This window comes from Salvelinus alpinus, chromosome 21, assembly GCF_045679555.1.
Source record: "Salvelinus alpinus chromosome 21, SLU_Salpinus.1, whole genome shotgun sequence".
In the NCBI taxonomy this organism is placed as follows: Eukaryota; Metazoa; Chordata; class Actinopteri; order Salmoniformes; family Salmonidae; genus Salvelinus; species Salvelinus alpinus.
Window position 1 is genome coordinate 21,810,067 of NC_092106.1, and position 21,475 is coordinate 21,831,541.

The following is a 21,475-nucleotide window of genomic DNA, read 5'->3' on the forward strand; positions in this document are numbered from 1 at the left end:
TGTGCGTGCAGATGCACTCACACCTGCCTGCTGCCATTCCTGAGCAAGCTCTGTACTGGTGGTGTCCCGATCCCGCAGCTGAATCAACTTTAGGAGACGGTCCTGGCGCTTGCTGGACTTTCTTGGACGGCCTGAAGCCTTCTTCACAGCAATTGAACCGCTCTCTTTGAAGTTCTTGATAATCCGATAAATGGTTGATTTAGGTGCAATCTTACTGGCAGCAATATCCTTGCCTGTGAAGCCCTTTTGTGCAAAGCAATGATGACGCCACGTGTTTCCTTCCAGGTAACCATGGTTGACAGAGGAAGAACAATGATTCCAAGCACCGCCCTCCTTTTGAAGCTTCCAGTCTGTTATTCGAACTCAATCAGCATGGCAGAGTGATCTCCAGCCTTGTCCTCGTCAACACTCACACCTGTGTTAACGAGAGAATCACTGACATGATGTGAGCTGGTCCTTTTGTGGCAGGGCTGAAATGCAGTGGAAATGTTTTTAGGGGATTCAGTTTCAATTAATTGCAATTCATCTGATCACTCTTCATAACATTCTGGAGTATATGCAAATTGCAATCATACAAACTGAGGCAGCAGACTGAAAATTAATATCTGTGTCATTCTCAAAACTTTTGGCCACGACTGTAGTTGTGACAGTGGAATATTTGTTTTGATAATACCAATAGGTTTAGGCTAAAGTGATACTTCGGTATTTTGGCAACGAGGCACTTTATCTACTTCCCCAGAATCAGATGAACTTGTGGATACCATTTTTATGTTTCTGTGTCCAGTATGAAGGATGTTAGAGGTAGTTTGGTGAGCCAATGCTGACTAGCGTTAGCACAATGACTGGAAGTCCATGGGTATCTGCTAGCATGCAGATACCCATAGACCCCCAGTCATTGCGCTAACGCTAGTTAGCAATTGCACTAGCACTAGTTAGCAACTTCCTTCAAACCGTATGCCTAGACATAAAAATGGTATTCATAAGTTCATCTGACTCTGGGGAAGTAGATAAAAGGCATCATTGCCAAACTCCCGAAGTATCCCTTTAATTGCTACTGAAAAGGAGAACATAGCATTGACCTCTATTCATTTGATGTGTCACATGTAAATTAACCAAGGGTTGAGTTAGCTGTCCTCTGATACAAATGAAATAGATGCCCTGAGAGGGTTGGCTGCTGGGGCTGCTGCTGAGGTAGATTGGAGATCAGACAGTTCTGAGGCAGATAAGACAGGACAGGACATGAGGCCCTGCTGTAGAACACCTCTCTATGGTTTTCTCTAGGTGTGTGACAATACTGTAGCACAAACTATTAGGAACAGACAGTTCTGCTAACATGACGATACAAAATGATATCCATTTCATGAGATTGCCATGGCAACGTCAGTCGTGGAGTGGAGCAGCTGCTGGGGCTGCTGCTGAGGTAGATTGGAGATCAGACAGTTCTGAGGCAGATAAGACAGGACAGGACATGAGGCCCTGCTGTAGAACACCTCTCTATGGTTTTCTCTAGGTGTGTGACAATACTGTAGCACAAACTATTAGGAACAGACAGTTCTGCTAACATGACGATACAAAATGATATCCATTTCATGAGATTGCCATGGCAACGTCAGTCGTGGAGTGGAGCAGCTCTGTGTCTGTATTGATTATCTACCCCACAAACTGTGTTGTACAAGCAGAACACTGTTCAATTCGTAACATATCAGGCAGGAATCATATAATTACTGGCAACACAAACAAGCACACATTCTTACAAGTGCTCACAGTCACACACTCAGAGATACACACTCCTTCTAAGATACAGTATAACCTGCAGGCACGTGTGGACCCCAGTCAGCGTAGCCTAATGCGTGACACAACCCTTGCACACAAAAAAGCAATTTGTGAAATTGACAAGGAACTAGTGTAGTAGTAAGCCTAGTGTAGCTAGATCATAATCTGCCCTCAGGATAGGGAAGGGAGAAAATAAGACGGTACGCATTTCAGCAATACCAATAGTAATATTTATTACGACAACATGGGTAAAGAGAGAAAGATCACAAAATACTCTGAGAGAGGTCTATTGTTACAAGAGGTTTGTCAAACTAACACTTGTAAAAGTATATTTGAATCATTTAGAATACTACGGCATGCAGAGTCAGAAAAGAAGAAAAACAAACGGTAAAAGAAAGAAAAGCCCCAGAAGAATATAGATGCAGAATGAGAAGGCACATTCACAGACTAAAATGAGTAAATCTCGGTAGAAGACGACACACTGTAGTTGTACTAATAGGGTGGAAAGCAACAGGTTGATTGATAGAAAGATAATTGAATACAGAACACTTGAAAAGCCAAGGTGATTTAAAGGACAAGTTCAAGGCAGGAGAGTGATTAACCCTTTGAGGACCTGAATGCTTCTCTACTGTTCTCGTCATGATAGTAACTCAAATGTCAACAGCAGACTTTTGAGATAAAATAAATAAGGGTTTTGTCATTTTCAAATCACAACTGTTTGTGTCTTACTACAATTACATAACGTCAACATCATATACATAGGATATATTTCAATGGTCTAATAAATTCTATTGCTGAGAATTTGGAGGAGAGGTATGGATCTCCAAATCCATTATTTAGCACATGTAAACTTGTCAAGTGATCCAGCTACATTTCTCTCCATTTGTGTTTTTTGCATGATTCTTTGTAAAACCATTCTGCTCAAGCTCTCAAAGGGTTAAATAAAACAAGTGGACTATCCTACCACAAGACCTTAGAGAGGGTCTTCATCTTGTCCAATCACATGTGACAAAATAGATTTAAAGAGACAGTATCATTTTTCTCTCGCTACCTGTTAGTTCTAGGCTCCTCTGTACAAGCTCTTAATAGTGGCCATTCAATAACTAACAGCAAGATAGGGTTTCTCAAGACAACAATCAATCTTTGATTCTGAACCAATCTAAAATATTTTCCATAACTTGCCTATCCTCATATATACATTTCATCTTCAAATAGTTTACACAACACATTGTTTAAAATAATATCAGGAAGTCTATCTAGTCTGAAAATAAATACGAATTTTCCTGTAATATAAATACACTATTAAATCTGTATACATTGTCTTTTTTTCTTTCCTTTAATAAAAACAACTAGTAATACTGTTATGCAGAAAAATGTAATCCTATAATATGTTCTTGTCAATTTCACAAATTGAACAGGCAGGCACACTGCAGCAAAAAAAGCAAGGCAGGGAGGGTATCACTAACTTCAGTGTGTTCTCAGAGAGCCTGTTCATGGACCCACACATTACAAAACATACCTGAATATCAAAGACAAATGAAAAGGCTTCCTTTTGAGCAGCTCTGACCCAAAGGAGCACCGGTTGGGAAAAATAGATACTGTCTCTTTAAGGTTGGTTACATTTACTCCAGGCTTGAACAGGGTTTCACACTCCAAGGCCTGCTACTGTACGCTTTCTCAGCGATGAGATTTGATTGGTGCTGTACAAGAACAGCAATACTGATTGGTTGAACGTGGGTCAGAATAAAAGGAGAAGCAATTAACAGGTTCTGGGGAATGTTTTCAATACTCCACTACACTATCTTCATCATATTAATGGCAACCATTTTGCTGCAGCTCCGGGATCAGTTGCCATTGGTTATTGTCTTACTCTCTCCTTCGAGAGTAGCCTAACCATTTCAGTTCAACTGAAAGTTGATTTATTCCGATGTGCAATAAAACTGAAACAAATAAATTGGCATCATTACATCGATCATTTCCGATTTAGAATAACTCATATGGTCAATTCCTAGATGGAATTTGATTGAGATGCCCCTTGCCCAAACTGCTAAAACCAATGAACTGATATGTTGGCTAGTGTTGAAATATTATAGTCTATATAAGGACATCTCACTGCAAACTGGGTGCTAAAAGGAGTGTGCTGCTCACACACAGAGGCTGTAAGGAGAGACCTTGTACTTGAAGGAATATATGAGACATGACATGGAAGATGAGATGCTTGGTAAATGAATTATGATCATGGGAAGGGAGAGGAGAGGGTGCTGATATGGACAATGCCTGGACATTAAGGCTAATTAGATTCCATGAGAGTGTTTCCATTCAGAGGTTCAGGGCAGGGCAGACCCTGAGAGCAGTGCCTTTGTGCCTCTACTGTATACTCTCACACATCGTAGGAAAACTCACTCGTACACATACAAAACACAATCAACCAATCACACTCACACATACCAACACACAATGAGCAATCAAAACAATTTACTCAATGCAATATTATAAACTGTAGAGGTTGAGGTGATTTCTGCCATTCATAAATACGTTCTGCCTTTTCATAAATACTTTCTTTTCACATAATAAGTATGTCCACTATCAGGGAACATCTTTACACATTTTTCTTGTACGCCTCTTATTATCATCATGCTTGATTTGATAACTGAGCATTAAGCGTCAACATAATATAATCAATCTGAGGAAGAATTTGGCTTGCTGTGAGTAAAATGAAAGCCGATTGCAGCATACAGGAACTGGCCATTCTGAAAGTGATGAGAATAAATAACATCTCCTGGTACAAAGGCCCATCACCATTACATGTCCCTGTGTTCATCTGCATTCAGCTATTTTAGTCACATCCCTCAACACGTCAACACACACACAATCACGACTGGGGAGACAAAAGGTGCATTGAGGTGATGAGCGATGTGGGCTATGACAGCACAGACAGGGAATGAAGGCCAGTGGTAGCATAGAGCAGACTGACTACATCACATCAACCTGACTGTCTCTCATCAACTCTATATGAATGGAGCTAAGAGGAGGCGGAGAGGACTTTGCTTTTTGTCTGTGCTACAAATGCTAAACAAATTAACAATAAATAAATTCATCTAAAGTACCTTAATATGTTTAATAAATAATAAATAAATATTAAGTGAATAAATACGCTGAAATGAATACCAGGTAATGATGGGTTTGGGAATGAATGACTGGTGGGTGTGATGAGATGATATGATAATAGTGTGTGGCGTTTGACTGTCTCATCATGATTCAGCAGTGATGTGGATGAGCTAGCTCACTGCTTTGCCCTCTAGTCTAACTCCTGGTTTAGTGGGAACTAAGGGGCACTGAGGGGGGTGGAGACAGAGGGGCCACCGCCAGGCCTACGATTGGTTCTTTATGTGTGACTGGGCGGGGCCTCACCAGAGGAGGCGCACTAGTTCCTCACCTGCGGCAGGGGTATGGTGGGTCGAGAGGCCCGGCAGATCCAGAGAGCTGTCTGACATCACGTGCTTCAGGTCTCCGCCCATGTCTGACAGCTTCATGTCCAGCTGCACTGACAGAGCGTCCTCAGAGTCCTCCTTGCCCACGCTGCTGCCCCCGATGGATGGGAGGTCTAGGGACTTGACTGAAGCCGAGTCCTCCTTGCCTCCTTGTTTGAAGGCTGCCACCTTATCCACCAGGCTCTTCTCCGAGGCCCCCAGCGCTGTGCAAAACTTGGACAACTGGAAGTCGGTGAAGTCATCTGCTTCGCTCCTGAGGGAAGAGAACGAGCCGCCGGCGCTGTGCTTGTTGTCGTCATATGCCAGGCCTCCTTCCTGAGACAGCTGCTTGAACACGTCATACTTGTCAGAGCCCTGCTGGGGGCGCTGTGGAGCGGTGATGGTCTCTCCTCTCCCCTGTGCCCTTCCCTCTCCAGACCTCAACCCCTCACCCTTGGCCTCCCCCCCAGAGCTGCCGAAAGCCATGAAGTCTGCAAAGTCATCATGAGACGCTGCCACACCCCCTCCCACATCAGGGCCAATAGGAGCAGCCTCAGAAGAGGAGGTGGGGCCAAAAAGGGAAAAGTCACCAAAGTCCTCGGACCCACCCCCGGGGGGCTTGGCCCTGTCTGGTGGGAGCACTAGAGAGGGGGGCACAGAGGGGAAGGGACTGGGCTTGATCTCAGCAGGGGTGGGGACTGAGGGAGCCATAGAGGAGAAGAGATCCAGGTCAGCCATGTTGAGAGGGCTTTTAGGCTGAGAGAGAGAGACTGCTGGTTGTTGATGTAGCTGGTGTTGTAGTTGCGGTAGAGACTGAGAGTTAGGGAAAGCAGGAGGGAAGGCTGGCTGAAACATCTTGGCCTGGTCTGGAGGTTCTAGTGGAGAGATGCTGTCGGCGGTTTTAAAGTCTGTGAAGCCATCATCCACACTGACAGACTTGAAATCGGCAAATCCTTCCCCTGCGAAACAAACAGAACAATTGAAAGGCATTGCAAAAGCACTTAACACAGCAGCCAGACAGAGAGGACATTGGCATAACACAAAGTAACATCAGTCGCCTCAGTTCCGGATTTTTTTCTAATTTCACAATCCTACAAGAAAGAGAGGGGATTAGTTACAGCTCTGTCACATAGCGGAGGCTCGTGGTGAATTTCAAGCTGTGGAGAGAACTGCACTGGGCTGTAGTCCGAGACACTGCTATGAGAGAACAGCAGCAGCAGACAGCAGTGCACAAACCAGGCTGGGCTGTCTACAGAGACACACCACCACCACAAGCACTTGCCATCTGTCAGTCCCTAACTGGAACAGCACATGATTAAGCTGCGACTTCAGAGGAAAGAACTCCCTTACTACAATCTACAAAGACTTCCTCAGTAGTGCCATGTTTTTAAAACCACACAATCATGACAGGAGGGCTATAAGAAAACCCACAAAGGAAAAGTGGGTAGAGAGAGTTGTTGTTTTAGGGGCTGTTCACACCACTGCAATGACAGAAGCATGAAATGGTGTTCACACCACTGCTGTTTTGTGGGAAAGATTTAACTAATGGGCTCACTATGGAGAGTGAGCCTGGCAGGCAACACACAGGAAAGGTCACTGCAATCAGACTCAGGCAGGACTTACTGGAGTCGTGGGAACTGCTGTCCCCATCGGAAACTGTCCTAGTGAAACAGGGAACAGCAGGAAACAGACCGACATCAGGGATACTGCTGAATGTACTGAGTACTCTGGAAATGTGTGCAACATAAAAGCACACAGACCACTCAGATATTATACAAACAGTATTCTTCTTGGTACACAGTCTCTCTCCAACCTATTTCTGTCTACCTACAAAAACAAGTCAGTCATCCAAAGTATTTTCTCCTCCAAGGCTGCTGTGACTTTGTGTTTAAAGGTCTGTCAGTTTCTTCCTCTAGCCATCTGTTGAGTACAGGGACCATCTCAGAGCCCAGTCCCACTACGCACTCTCTGTCAAAAGGCCTGGAAGCTGTGGGGTTTGGCTTGGGAACTGCATAAGCGTGACCCAGCCCAGAGCCAGGGAGGGAGAGCTCTACTTACCTACTGGTTTCCTGTCACCTGGTGGCTCCAGCTGTCGGAACACACTGTATTTGTCTCCGTCAAAATCTGGGTCAAACGAGATAAACAAAACAGGTACGCTTTCAACTGAATGATAAATGACAGCATATTTGGCAGGCAGGCAAATGTACTGTACTACAATACCACTCAAATACTATTAGGCAAGTATTCTACGATAAACATCATCAGAAATGTCTTCTATTTTCTACACATCTGTTAGTTGTGGTGGAGGATGTGTATCAGTAGTGATTAGTTGTTGAGGTGTGTGTGTGTGTGTGTGTGTGCGTGTTGTAGGGCCAGTTGAGTGTGTACCTGCGGCAGGCTGAGTGGGCTCTGGAGGCTCCTCCACAGAGAGCTGCTTGAAGACAGCATACTTATCAGAGGATGACGAGGAGGAGCCAGAGACCGGAGTCAGAATGGCAGGAGCACTGCAGACAGACAACACACCATGCTCAGTCCACAGGGGAGTCTGGGAATAGGGTGCGATTGGGGACACACTCTGGGGGTCAATGCTGCGCCCATCTCCTCTACCTTAATCCCCTTAAGCTGCCTGAGCTGATTGGACACATACAATGGTGAAATTCCACTGCAGTTGTACACCATACTGGACTGTAGATAAGACCCGGGAATCAAAAGCCTGGAGGGAATGAGGGATCTCTCCTGAAGCCTTCCACTGAACATCATCTCGTTAAGAGCCACTGTACTGCTGCTGTCAGAGTACACCTGTCTATCCTGACTGGCTGAAGATTCAGCATGGGGCTTCCTTTAAATTAGAAAGGGATCTGAAACCGGGGGATTGGAGATACGCAGGAGGAAACAATGAGAGACAGACTCCCCACGCAGGGTTTGAAAAGTAATATAAAGCAACTCTACTGTCCATTGAAATGGATTCATTAAGAGATGGCGAGGTGCAATTGTTATGCACAACACCTGTATAACATGTAGCATTCAGCTTTACTTCCATACAGAATGTGTAATCTGATTTAAAGTAATACCAAACACTGATCCAGCCACTGAAGGAAGGAAGGAAGGAAGGCAGTCAGTCAGTCAGTCACTCCAGTCAGTCAGTCACGCCAGTCAGTCAGTCACTCCAGTCAGTCAGTCACTCCAGTCAGTCAGTCACTCCAGTCAGTCAGTCACTCCAGTCAGTCAGTCACTCCAGTCAGTCAGTCACTCCAGTCAGTCAGTCAGTCAGTCAGCACTGTACCTGTTCTGGTGCAGAGAGGATGTGGTGGTGGGGAAGGTTTCCCCCTGGAATTCAGTGAAGGACTGATCCCCTCCTCCTGCCCTGGGGGCCTCCTGGAAGTCCTGGAAGTCATCATCGTCTGCTTTCCCCTAAACACACCACCAAGACGATGGACACATGAGTGACCAAAGTAAACAGCACAGAATGAAGGCACACACTACTCTAAGTCGCTTTGGATAAAAGCGTCTACTAAATGGCATAAATTAAACATACTATTATACATAATGTGAAATGAAACCACATGTATCTGTATGTACTATGGAGAGGCTTGGTTGGCCCATTGGCTGGATGTGTTACCTGCACATGTGGGAAGTTGGTGATGAAGTTGGTGGGTGGTTGGGCGGAGGGTAAAGGAGCAGCAGGAGGAGCCCTGCCCATGACTGCTGGTGCTGGTGTAGGCATGGCCATGGACACAGGGACAGGGGGCTGAGTCATCATGGGCTGCTGGTGTTGGTGCTGGATGACAGGGGCCATAGCCATGGCCAGGGCAGGCAGGTTGGGCACCGGGGGAGAGGGGAACTGGCTCAGGATCTCCACATTCATGGCTGGAAGACCACTCTGCAGGGGCGGGATCAACAGGGATCAGTGGTCAGGTTCAGATGAGGCTGTGTCTCCAGAATGATGGACTGTTAGTGTGACATCACTGAAAGTTCAAGTTGAGTAACTGCTTAATGCGTTAATGTGGATTTTCATATGTTGGACATTTAGAAAGTTACTTAAACGGGGGCATTAAACATCGCAAAGGCACCGTCATCATATATTGAACAGACAATACTGTCAGTATGAGTGCATCGTTATTATAAAGCAGTGATGCTGGAACATTGTGATTTATCTTTCATCCTTCCCAATCATCTATTAACATTCTATTCCATCCAGCAGGAGCCAGACAGATGTTTTGCTGAAATAAATAATTCATTAAAGTCAAGTTCCATTTTAACAGCCTCCACTGGCGCCGGCTTCTCAAACCTTTTCATCACTCTACAAAGGATGCAGCTCATGGCGGCACTCCCTCAAGGCTCTTACATTTACATAACTAAATAAGTGTTATTATTCTCGCTGTGGCAGTGGCATGCAGAGTGAGTTGTGAGGTGCCTGGGATTGTCAGTCTCCTAGGGGTGCTGGTGAGAGGCAGGGCCGGGCCAGGCAGGGGGAGATAAGAGGTCTGCTGTCACACTAGGCTGGGAAGAGATTCAGTCACCTTCACCTGGCTGCCTGAGCTCAGTCACACCACCACCACCACCCTCCCAGATCATAGATTCAGCACAGTCACTCACTATCAGTCTCCTTTTGCACACGTCATAGCATGTCTCAACTGCACACGCCATAGCATACGTCATAGCATGTCTCAACTGCACACGTCATAGCATGCAGTAGGCCTAACTACTGAAGTGAAGTAAGGTGCAATGAAACATAATATTAGGGACTGTCCTTTACTTCACATGAAGAAAAGATCACAGTGAAGGATGGTCTTATGTCCCCACTGACAGAAAAAAAACTCAAATCTTTCTGTTGTTAATAACTCAGACCCTTTAAAAAAACATAAGGTGATGCAAATGCCTACCTGTGCCACACCAATCAGAGCCAGGACTGTGTAGAGCTCCTCCTTGGTCAGCATGCCAGGCGTGGTGCGATTGGCTGAGGCCCAGATCTGGCCCAGTGCTTCCCTGGGCAGGCCTGATGACATCAGGATGGGGTAGAGCTTGGCTGTGTCGATGCCCCCCGGAGTCATGGTGAACTGCAGGACCTTTTTGAACATCTCTGGAAGGGAGAAAGAGAAGGCATAGCAACAGGTCAAACATATTACAGAAAGACTGGGTAGAACTAGGAAGTTTTCTCTGATTGACTTGTTGGAAAGGATCTGAGTAGATACGATAGACCATAATACATCATTGGTAGAAACCTGTTCCAAAACGTAGGCGTTTACCTGGGATGAGGCTGTCGTTGTAGAGCCAGCCTGGTACCATGGGCTGGATGTGCTCTTGTTGAGGGTAACCACCAACACCTGCTGTCAGCAACACAGGGACAGTTAGGTTAGGAGCTGAAGCAGAGACTTAGGGCTGGGTGTACGACCTGCTCTGCTCAGCATCTCACCAGACCAGAGCCTGCCTGTATAGTATTCTCCACCTGTCTAGAGATCTGAGTAGAAGTGTAACGCTGCTCTGCACTGATTCACTAAGGATGCATCCCAAATGGCACCCTAGTGCATTACCTTTGACCAGAGCCCATATGGATCTGGTCAAAAGTAGTGCACTATAACGGGAATCGGGTGCCATTTGGGATGCCACATCCTAAGCTTCCTGGTGCTTCATACAACTATTCATCTGTCCTTGAACCAGAACCAACTACTCCAACAGCTCCTGAGAGGGAAGATAGGGTTGGATTTGGGTTGTCAAACAAATAAATGAGCCTCTCTTTTCAATTCATACTAACATTGTTCTAAATCTTCTGTGCAACCATGAGGTCATTTTTTCATTACTGTACTAGGGTGGAGTTAGTGTTACAGCAGGTGTAAAAGCAGCTCCTAAAATACACTTAACAAGGTGCATTTGGAGAGGAAGATGCCTCAATGGAAGCCTCAGACTAGTACGTTGAAATGACAAATGTTGACTCAAGCAGCAAATCCTCTCATCAGACCTCTATGATGAGTAACCTCCACATTTCCCTGGGACAGACACCGAGCGACTGAGGAGAAAGACAAACAAACGAGAGCAAATAGATAGTAGCAGAGTGTCAGAGCAGCAGAGTGGCTGAGCGGCAGAGTGGCTGAGCGGGAAAAAGGCTGAGCGGCAGAAAGGCTGAGTGGCAAAGCAGCAGAAAGGCATAGCGTCAGAGCAGCAGAAACGCAGGGCGGCTGAGCAGCAGAAACGCAGGGCGGCAGAGCAGCAGAAACGCAGGGCGGCAGAGCAGCAGAAACGCAGGGCGGCTGAGTGGCTGAGCAGCAGAAACGCAGGGCGGCTGAGTGGCAGAGCAGCAGAAACGCAGGGCGGCTGAGTGGCAGAGCAGCAGAAACGCAGGGCGGCTGAGTGGCAGAGCAGCAGAAATGCAGGGTGGCTGAGTGGCAGAGCAGCAGAAACGCAGGGCGGCTGAGTGGCAGAGCAGCAGAAACGCAGGGAGGCTGAGTGGCAGAGCAGCAGAAACGCAGGGAGGCTGAGTGGCAGAGCAGCAGAAACGCAGGGAGGCTGAGTGGCAGAGCAGCAGAAAGGCAGAGTGGCTGAGTGGCAGAGCAGCAGAAACGCAGGGAGGCTGAGTGGCAGAGCAGCAGAAACGCAGGGAGGCTGAGTGGCAGAGCAGCAGAAAGGCAGAGTGGCTGAGTGGCAGAGCAGCAGAAACGCAGGGAGGCTGAGTGGCAGAGCAGCAGAAACGCAGGGAGGCTGAGTGGCAGAGCAGCAGAAACGCAGGGAGGCTGAGTGGCAGAGCAGCAGAAACGCAGGGAGGCTGAGTGGCAGAGCAGCAGAAACGCAGGGAGGCTGAGTGGCAGAGCAGCAGAAACGCAGGGAGGCTGAGTGGCAGAGCAGCAGAAACGCAGGGAGGCTAAGTGGCAGAGCAGCAGAAAGGCAGAGTGGCTGAGCGGCAGAGCGGCATGCAGAATCCGACTGAGGCACCAGCTCTAGACCCACGGGACTCCAGTAGGTACGGGTCAATCCAAGCGTAGCATCTCATCCGTGTTAAACCCAAGCAGTCAGCAGCATGCGTCAGTCTCTCTCTGACGGCGTCAAATGACACCTATTCCCTACAGAGCTCTATTTAGGGAATAGGGGCCAGGCAGAAAGATTCCTCAGCTATATAGGAGAGTCCCGAAGCAGTTACCCAACAAAACAGGATGAATGACATCAAGAGCTTTTAGGGTTGGTTAGTATGATTTCCATTACAGATAGGACAATCAAGAGAAGCATCAGGGGTATAGACAGTAAAATCGCATTATCTGAAGTCTTATTAGTCAACGTTGAAGTGTTTGCTGCAAAATAAGAGAGGAATCGGGGGCATTCGACCATTAGCTTGAAAAAACAGGCCCCATGCTCCGCGCTGATTGTGTGTTAATTCTGCAGTGATCGAAGGCAGAGAAAGAGACTGTTAATAAATTGTTTCTTTTCTCACCACCGTCACTACTGGTTTGGGGAGGAGGGGGGTCGGCTGTTGGTGAGGGGGCTGTGGGCCCCGGTGCTGGTGCCTCTGGTTGTGGTGTTTCTATAGTGAAAGCAGAACTCAGGTCCCCAGGAGCCTCAGCCCAGTTCCGGGCCTTGGTGCTGGAATGAAACTGGGCCGAGACTGTAGCTTGGTTAGGGGCCAGGGTCCTCTGGGACTTAAAGCTAACCTGGGCCTTCTTTTCAGCCGTTAAATCACACGAGGAGAACAGTTTCTCCTCCAGGGACGGGCCTAGAGAGGTGGGTGAGGAGGAACACAGCTGATTGATATCACAACCATTCATAATGCCTGTTTCTTAGTACTATTGGCCCCTCAGTAATGAGGGTAGAGCGAATTTGGATTTAACAGAAACTGTCCATCATTACTTTACAGCTGTCAGTCAGTGTGCAAATCTCAACTCAGGGACACTTTAAGTGTAGAAATGTAGTGCTTCAGCAGCTTCACACATTACATGACAAATATGTTCAACTTTTGCACCTAGGTGGAGACACTGGCTATTTATTGAATGCTACTGATAGACTAGGCTATCACTTTCCAGGTCGGTGGCACTGGCAGCATATCAAAGAGCTAGAGCAGAGGTGTCAAACTCATTTTGCCCCAGAGGCCGCATTCGGCCTTCAGCGAGGTCCGGAGGGCCGCACTGAAAATTGGTTGGAATTTTCGATGGTCCGTGTCTGTTTAGCTATCATTCACGGGATTATAAGCGAGCTGGAAACAGTCAAGAAACTGTAGGAATATAGGTCCATTATCATTTCTGCAGTTTCTATATGGTTTTAGTCATTTAAAAATGACCACCCGCGGACAGGATTGGACCCCCTCGCAGGCCGGATCCAGCCGTATGTTTGACACCCCTGTGCTAGAGCAGGTTTGCGCCATCTAATTGGCTCATGACAGATGGGAGACAAGTACCAGCTCTGTCTCCTGTCCTCCTGATGTGTTTACTGTCTGTCAGAGTCTTCCATCTCTTCCTCACTAGAACTGGCTTATCAGGGCCTCTGCCAGCCAGAGTGAGCAGTGACAGTCACGTGTTACTGGGAGTATTCTACTAAATGTCAGTACTGATTTTAATGGAGGCAGAACTGGTTGTTGGGTACAGCACTCACACGGTTTACTTTGTAGTGTGCGTTATCTTAAAGGCTGAAGCGATCTGACCATCTGTCGTGCCGTCTGTATGCTTACACACAGTAAACTGACTACAAACCGAGTCTGACGCTAGAGAGTCTTCAACACCACGATGCGGTACGGCTTATTGTCGCATCAGCAGCACTGGTCACAATTTCCAAACTGTGTTATTGGTTGCTTATGAACACTAAACACTGACTTAAGAGGTTGATGTGAACAAAAAACAGTTACCTTGAAATGCAGATGGGGAGCTGGAGTTGACAGTAGAGTGTTGGGTGGCAGTAAGAATGGACATAGAGGCAGGGAGGGACTGGGGGAAGGGGGCAGAGGAGGGTCTCTGACCAGGACCTGGGTCTAAAGAATGGGGATGGGCCTGGGAGGAGGGGGGGAAGGAGGAAGAGGCATCTAAGGGACCCTGCATAAAGTCACTAAACTCGTCATCGGGGAAAGCAGGGGGGAGGGAGTGAGAGGTGACAGAAGAGTGGGATGGCGATGAGTCTGTAAAAATGGAGAAATAATGATAATGGCAGAACAAGACAACACAGGCTACGATGACAGGAGGTGTACACGGTGCACAGTGCTATAGTAGTGAAACAAAGGCTAGTTTGTGCATTATCAGAAAATGTATCACGCATCTTTAAGAAAATTATTTTTGAATATGTTTATCATATGAAATAATAAATATGATAATGTCCATAGTTAGTATGAACTAAGGATGTCAGATCAGTTAATACTAAATAAATAAGGTGGTTAGTTTGATGTTTGCTAATAGACAACTTTCTGTAACGCACAAGGTAATGACAGTGAGAGACACAGTAGGTCAAGTTGAAGATTTAAAACAAAGTGAAACGTGACAGAAAAACAGAAGATTATGTTGGTCTCCTACTAAGTATGAAATAATCTTTGTGAGAGACAGAGGCAGATACAGACTGCTCTGTCCATTGCAACAGCTGCTGTCACATAGTCTGGCAGTCACCAGCCTGTCTGTCTCATCTGTCTGTCTGTGTGCCTACACCCCAGAGGCAGCCTTATCATTCTCAGGGGAGGCTGTTCAGTCAGGCAGCAGGGGAGTGGAGCTGTGTCCTGACTCCTGGAGGACAGATAAGGAGGAAACACAGAGTGAAGGACAATGACTGTACTGATGAGTGTACCTGGCTTCTTGGGGTGTGAGGATGGCGTGGGGTGCATCTTGGCGTCTCTGCTGAACCCGTCCAGGTTGCCTTTGATGGCCTCCAGCGCGTCGTCCCGACTCGCCCCCATCTGTCCCTGTGGATGGGACAAAGCAGGGCTCAGGAGGGGAATGTGTCTAGACTGACAGCATGGATGCGTCCTACATTGCACCCCATGTGTCTTTATCACACTGTGGGAACTAGGACCGAACCAGGGCAGTACTGAGGCAGTAGCCAGGCATGATGATGATGTGGCTCACCTTGGGTTTGACGCTGCTCAGCAGCCTCAGCTTCTGTTTCTGCTCCTCAAACTGCCTCCTCTTCCTGTCCTCCTCCAGCATCCGCTGCTGCTGCTCCAGACGCTTCCTACACAACAACACATAGAGAGCATACAGCTAACACACACACTGATCACATAGACAGACAGAACAACATGTAGAGAAAAACAGAGAGGGGAAAGAGAGAGAGAGCGAGTAAGGGAGAGCAAGACAGACAGAGACAGAGAGAGAAAGGCTCTTACTGGTGTTCCTCGGCCATCTGTTTCTGCATGTCGGCAGTGTACTGGGGCCCGGGGCCCCTCATGCTCATGAACTGTGGCTGGCCCATGAACTGCATCCCAGGGGCCTGCATTCCCATGGCCATCCCACCCTGCATAGAACGCACACACACACACACAAAGCGGAGGTCTCGTTAGCAATCATAGCATTCCTTTCATTCAATATTATCCCAGCAGTAGCAGGAAACCAATGCATTTCTAAAGTGGTTGTCATACAGCAATCACTGCATAACTACAACCACTTAGACTGGGAATAATGTGTGCTATTAACACTATGCAATGCAGAGATGTCCTAACATGGCAGCAGTGAATGGAGGAAAAGTTGTCATTTGATAAAAGAAAGAGCAAAGAGACAGAGATAAAGGCAGAGGATTTGGTAAGGATGAAGCAATGCCCTGCAAAGGGCTCCTTCTTCTAAATGTCTAGCCTGAATGAGAGAGGTAGCTTGAGGCAGTCTGCTCTCTTATAAAGAGCAGCATTACAGGAGAGATGGTCTTGCCCTTCTTCTTTTGGCTTATTTAAAACCTCAGAGAACCACATTGCCAGTAATGTAAAACAGAGTACCTTTCACTCTAGAGTAGGGGGGTCAAACTCATTCCACGGAGGGCCGAGTGTCTGCAGGTTTTTCTTTTTTTCTTTCAATTAAGACCTAGACAACCAGGTGAGGGGAGTTCTTTCCTAATTAGTGAACTTAATTAATCAATCAAGTACAAGGGAGGAGTGAAAACCCGCAGACACTCGGCCCTCAGTTGAATGAGTTTCGTGCTCTAGAGTAATGAGAGGAATATGTTGTGGCCATTGCCTTCAAATACACACACTCGTACACACACACACAACCCACCTGCATAGGCATGGCACCAGGAGGCATCTGGCCTCCGAAGTTCATTCCCATCATTCCTTGCATGTTGGGCTGCATTTGGACTTGAACCATACCAGGGAATCCCTGTTGTTGCTGCTGTTGCTGCATGGGCATCATACCTGGACAAAAACACACAACAAATGTCCAGTCAATCATAAGCTCTGCAATGGCTATACTGACAAAGGGTTGTTGCAAACCGTAAAGATAACCTGTAGTCATTAAAGCGTGAACATGTACTATATAAGTAGAGTTGGCCCAACTGGACTGGAGTGTGCTATTGGAACTCCCCCAGACATAGGCTAGATGAGCATTGTGCAGTGAATTATTATTGCAAGCACATTTCCTGGACAGTGAAGAGTAAACAGAAGCTCAGCAACAACCCAATCTGTTTTGCCTCTGTGAGTGGAGTGCTGTGACAGCTCAGAGTAAAAAAAGGAATACTGGGGAATAGAACTAGAGAGTGTGTTTGTTTGCACAGATGCTCTGGCTGACAGTCCTCCTGGAGCCTCAACATGATTTACCATATAACGCCCCAACCAGGCTGAATAATGGGTTATGGCTCATCCAAACAAAGTGCTGCATGCATTCTGATGCGTATTTGCTGAAACATCTTACGACCCCCAACACAGCCACAAGGGTGTGTTTGTTTACCTAATAAACTATCAGGAACAGATAGGACATAAGCCTAGGCCCTATGTATTGTATTTGACTGATGTTGTTGTTGATAGTGCACAATGCACATCTGAACTGACTTCACTCTGATAGATAAACATCAATATGAGTTATTGGTTAGGTCTATTTACTGAATTCAAAAACTTCTCAAGAAACCAGGGCACATAGGAGAGTGAAGTGCCAGGGGAGATTTGGAAAAGTAGCGCTGACTGACAGGACGCGTCACAAATGGCACACTATTCCCTATTTAGTGCACAACTGGTCAAAAGTACTGCACTAAATAGGGAGCCATTTGGGTTGTAGAGTGTAGGATGACTCACCTTGTGGCGGTCCCAGGCCCCCTACAACAGGATAAATAAAACTGCAGGAGAGAAGGAAAAACACAGGTCAATAACACAGCTAGAGACAAGCCTAAAGGGAAGACTACTGGAGAACATCTAGGTTGAAATCATTCAACTGTCACTCATATAGGTTCAGAGATGTTAGAAATCAAACTGTATGGACAAAAGAAATAGAGGAAGGACTGAAAACAAACAAAATATAACTATTGTAAAATGGATTGTGTCTGTAAAATGTGTATAATATGTATAAACTGAAGGTAGTGTTATTGTTTATTAGTTTACTCCAATTGGGGGAGGGGTGGTAAGGTTTGCGGGAATAAATGTATATTCAAATAAAATGTTTGTATGTATGTTTATGTGTGTATATATACACTGCTCAAAAAAATAAAGGGAACACTTAAACAACACAATGTAACTCCAAGTCAATCACACTTCTGTGAAATCAAACTGTCCACTTAGGAAGCAACACTGATTGACAATAAATTTCACATGCTGTTGTGCAAATGGAATAGACAAAAGGTGGAAATTATAGGCAATTAGCAAGACACCCCCAATAAAGGAGTGATTCTGCAGGTGGTGACCACAGATCACTTCTCAGTTCCTATGCTTCCTGGCTGATGTTTTGGTCACTTTTGAATGCTGGCGGTGCTCTCACTCTAGTGGTAGCATGAGACGGAGTCTACAACCCACACAAGTGGCTCAGGTAGTGCAGCTCATCCAGGATGGCACATCAATGCGAGCTATGGCAAGAAGTTTTGCTGTGTCTGTCAGCGTAGTGTCCAGAGCATGGAGACTGGTAGCGCCTCCTGGTAGCGCAAACCTTCTTGTCACAGCTCGCATTGATGTGCCATCCTGGATGAGCTGCACTACCTGAGCCACTTGTGTGGGTTGTAGACTCCGTCTCATGCTACCACTAGAGTGAGAGCACCGCCAGCATTCAAAAGTGACCAAAACATCAGCCAGGAAGCATAGGAACTGAGAAGTGGTCTGTGGTCACCACCTGCAGAATCACTCCTTTATTGGGGGTGTCTTGCTAATTGCCTATAAATTCCACCTTTTGTCTATTCCATTTGCACAACAGCATGTGAAATTTATTGTCAATCAGTGTTGCTTCCTAAGCGGACAGTTTGATTTCACAGAAGTGTGATTGACTTGGAGTTACATTGTGTTGTTTAAGTGTTCCCTTTATTTTTTTGAGCAGTGTATATACACTGCTCAAAAAAATAAAGGGAACACTAAAATAACACATCCTAGATCTGAATGAATGAAATATTCTTATTAAATACTTTTTTCTTTACATAGTTGAATGTGCTGACAACAAAATCACACAAAAATTATCAATGGAAATCAAATTTATCAACCCATGGAGGTCTGGATTTGGAGTCACACTCAAAATTAAAGTGGAAAACCACACTACAGGCTGATCCAACTTTGATGTAATGTCCTTAAAACAAGTCAAAATGAGGCTCAGTAGTGGTAGACCTCCACAAGTCTGGTTCATCCTCTGGTTCATCCTTGGGAGAAATTTCCAAACGCCTGAAGGTACCACGTTCATCTGTACAAACAATAGTACACAAGTATAAACACCATGGGACCACGCAGCCGTCATACCGCTCAGGAAGGAGACACGTTCTGTCTCCTAGAGATGAATGTGCTTTGATGCGAAAAGTTCAAATCAATCCCAGAACAACAGCAAAGGACCTTGTGAAGATGCTGGAGGATACAGGTACAAAAGTATCTATATCCACAGTAAAACGAGTCCTATATTGACATAACCTGAAAGGCCGCTCAGCAAGGAAAAATCCACTGTTCCAAAACCGCCGTAAAAAAACAGACCACGGTTTGCAACTGCACATGGGGACAAAGATCATACTTTTTGGAGAAATGTCCTCTGGTCTGATGAAACAAAAATAGAACTGTTTGGCCATAATCACCATCGTTATGTTTGGAGGAAAAAGGGGGAGGCTTGCAAGCCGAAGAACACCATCCCTACCGTGAAGCACGGGGGTGGCAGCATCATGTTGTGGGGGTGCTTTGCTGCAGGAGGGACTGGTGCACTTCACAAAATAAATGGCATTTTGGGGGAAAATGATGTGGATATATTGAAGCAACATCTCAAGACATCAGTCAGGAAGTTATAGCTTGGTTGTAAATGGGTCTTCCAAATGGACAATGACCACAAGCATACTTCCAAAGTTGTGGCAAAACGGCTTAAGGATAACAAAGTCAATCCCTCAATCCCATAGAAAATTTGTGGGCAGAACTGAAAAAGCGTGTGCGAGCAAGGAGGCCTTACAAACCTGACTCAGCTACACCAGCTCTGTCAGGAGGAATGAGCCAAAATTCACCCAACTTATTGTGGGAAGCTTGTGGAAGGCTACCCAAAACGTTTAACCAAAGTTAAATAATTTATAAGGCAATGCTACCAAATACTAATTGAGTGTATGTAAACTTCTGACCCACTGGGAATGTGATGAAATAAAAGCTGAAATAAATAATTCTCTCTACTATTATTTTGACATTTCACATTCTTAAAATGAAGTGGTGATCCTAACTGACCTAAGACAGGGAATTTTTACTTGGATTAAATGTCAGGAATTGTGAAAAACTGAGTTTAAATGTATTTGGCTAAGATGTATGTAAACGCCCGACTTCAACTGTATATATATATATGTATGTATCTGGATATACAGTGGGGAGAACAAGTATTTGATACACTGCCGATTTTGCAGGTTTTCCTACTTACAAAGCATGTAGAGGTCTGTAATTTTTATCATAGGTACACTTCAACTGTGAGAGACGGAATTTAAAACAAAAATCCAGAAAATCACATTGTATGATTTTTAAGTAATTAATTCGCATTTTATTGCATGACATAAGTATTTGATCACCTACCAACCAGTAAGAATTCCGGCTCTCACAGACCTGTTAGTTTTTCTTTAAGAAGCCCTCCTGTTCTCCACTCATTACCTGTATTAACTGCACCTGTTTGAACTCGTTACCTGTATAAAAGACACCTGTCCACCCACTCAATCAAACAGACTCCAACCTCTCCACAATGGCCAAGACCAGAGAGCTGTGTAAGGACATCAGGGATAAAATTGTAGACCTGCACAAGGCTGGGATGGGCTACAGGACAATAGGTAAGCAGCTTGGTGAGAAGGCAACAACTGTTGGCGCAATTATTAGAAAATGGAAGAAGTTCAAGATGACGGTCAATCACCCTCGGTCTGGGGCTCCATGCAAGATCTCACCTCGTGGGGCATCAATGATCATGAGGAAGGTGAGGGATCAGCCCAGAACTACACGGCAGGACCTGGTCAATGACCTGAAGAGAGCTGGGACCACAGTCTCAAAGAAAACCATTAGTAACACACTACGCCGTCATGGATTAAAATCCTGCAGCGCACGCAAGGTCCCCCTGCTCAAGCCAGCGCATGTCCAGGCCCGTCTGAAGTTTGCCAATGACCATCTGGATGATCCAGAGGAGGAATTGGAGAAGGTCATGTGGTCTGATGAGACAAAAATAGAGCTTTTTGGTCTAAACTCCACTCGCCGTGTTTGGAGGAAGAAGAAGGATTAGTACAACCCCAAGAACACCATCCTAACCGTGAAGCTTGGAGGTGGAAACATCATTCTTTGGGGATGCTTTTCTGCAAAGGGGACAGGACGACTGCACCGTATTGAGGGGAGGATGGATGGGGCCATGCATCGCGAGATCTTGGCCAACAACCTCCTTCCCTCAGTAAGAGCATTGAAGATAGGTCGTGGCTGGGTCTTCCAGCATGACAACGACCCGAAACACACAGCCAGGGCAACTAAGGAGTGGCTCCGTAAGAAGCATCTCAAGGTCCTGGAGTGGCCTAGCCAGTCTCCAGACCTGAACCCAATAGAACATCTTTGGAGGGAGCTGAAAGTCCGTATTGCCCAGCGACAGCCCCGAAACCTGAAGGATCTGGAGAAGGTCTGTATGGAGGAGTGGGCCAAAATCCCTGCTGCAGTGTGTGCAAACCTGGTCAAGAACTACAGGAAACGTATGATCTCTGTA

The 21,475-nt window shown here is 46.0% G+C and overlaps 1 protein-coding gene across 11 annotated transcripts in view; it reads right to left on the reverse strand.

Moving 5' to 3' along the window:
* LOC139548039 (synergin gamma-like) overlaps window positions 1-21,475 on the reverse strand; it is a 55,570-nt gene that overhangs the window by 15,784 nt on the left and 18,311 nt on the right. For 4 of the 11 annotated variants that reach the window (XM_071357335.1, XM_071357334.1, XM_071357333.1 and 1 more), the window contains exons 2-15: window positions 17,407-17,447; window positions 16,397-16,533; window positions 15,520-15,647; window positions 15,260-15,365; window positions 14,982-15,096; window positions 14,062-14,328; window positions 12,661-12,939; window positions 10,490-10,570; window positions 10,127-10,323; window positions 8,863-9,123; window positions 8,527-8,654; window positions 7,632-7,747; window positions 7,302-7,367; window positions 5,210-6,202 (exon numbers count right to left, since the gene is read on the reverse strand). In XM_071357335.1, the coding sequence (XP_071213436.1) occupies window positions 5,210-6,202; window positions 7,302-7,367; window positions 7,632-7,747; window positions 8,527-8,654; window positions 8,863-9,123; window positions 10,127-10,323; window positions 10,490-10,570; window positions 12,661-12,939; window positions 14,062-14,328; window positions 14,982-15,096; window positions 15,260-15,365; window positions 15,520-15,647; window positions 16,397-16,533; window positions 17,407-17,447 (2,915 nt within the window). The remainder of the gene's footprint in view (window positions 1-5,209; window positions 6,203-7,301; window positions 7,368-7,631; window positions 7,748-8,526; window positions 8,655-8,862; window positions 9,124-10,126; window positions 10,324-10,489; window positions 10,571-12,660; window positions 12,940-14,061; window positions 14,329-14,981; window positions 15,097-15,259; window positions 15,366-15,519; window positions 15,648-16,396; window positions 16,534-17,406; window positions 17,448-21,475) is intronic. The other 7 variants (XM_071357342.1, XM_071357340.1, XM_071357332.1 and 4 more) reach the window with 6 other exon arrangements.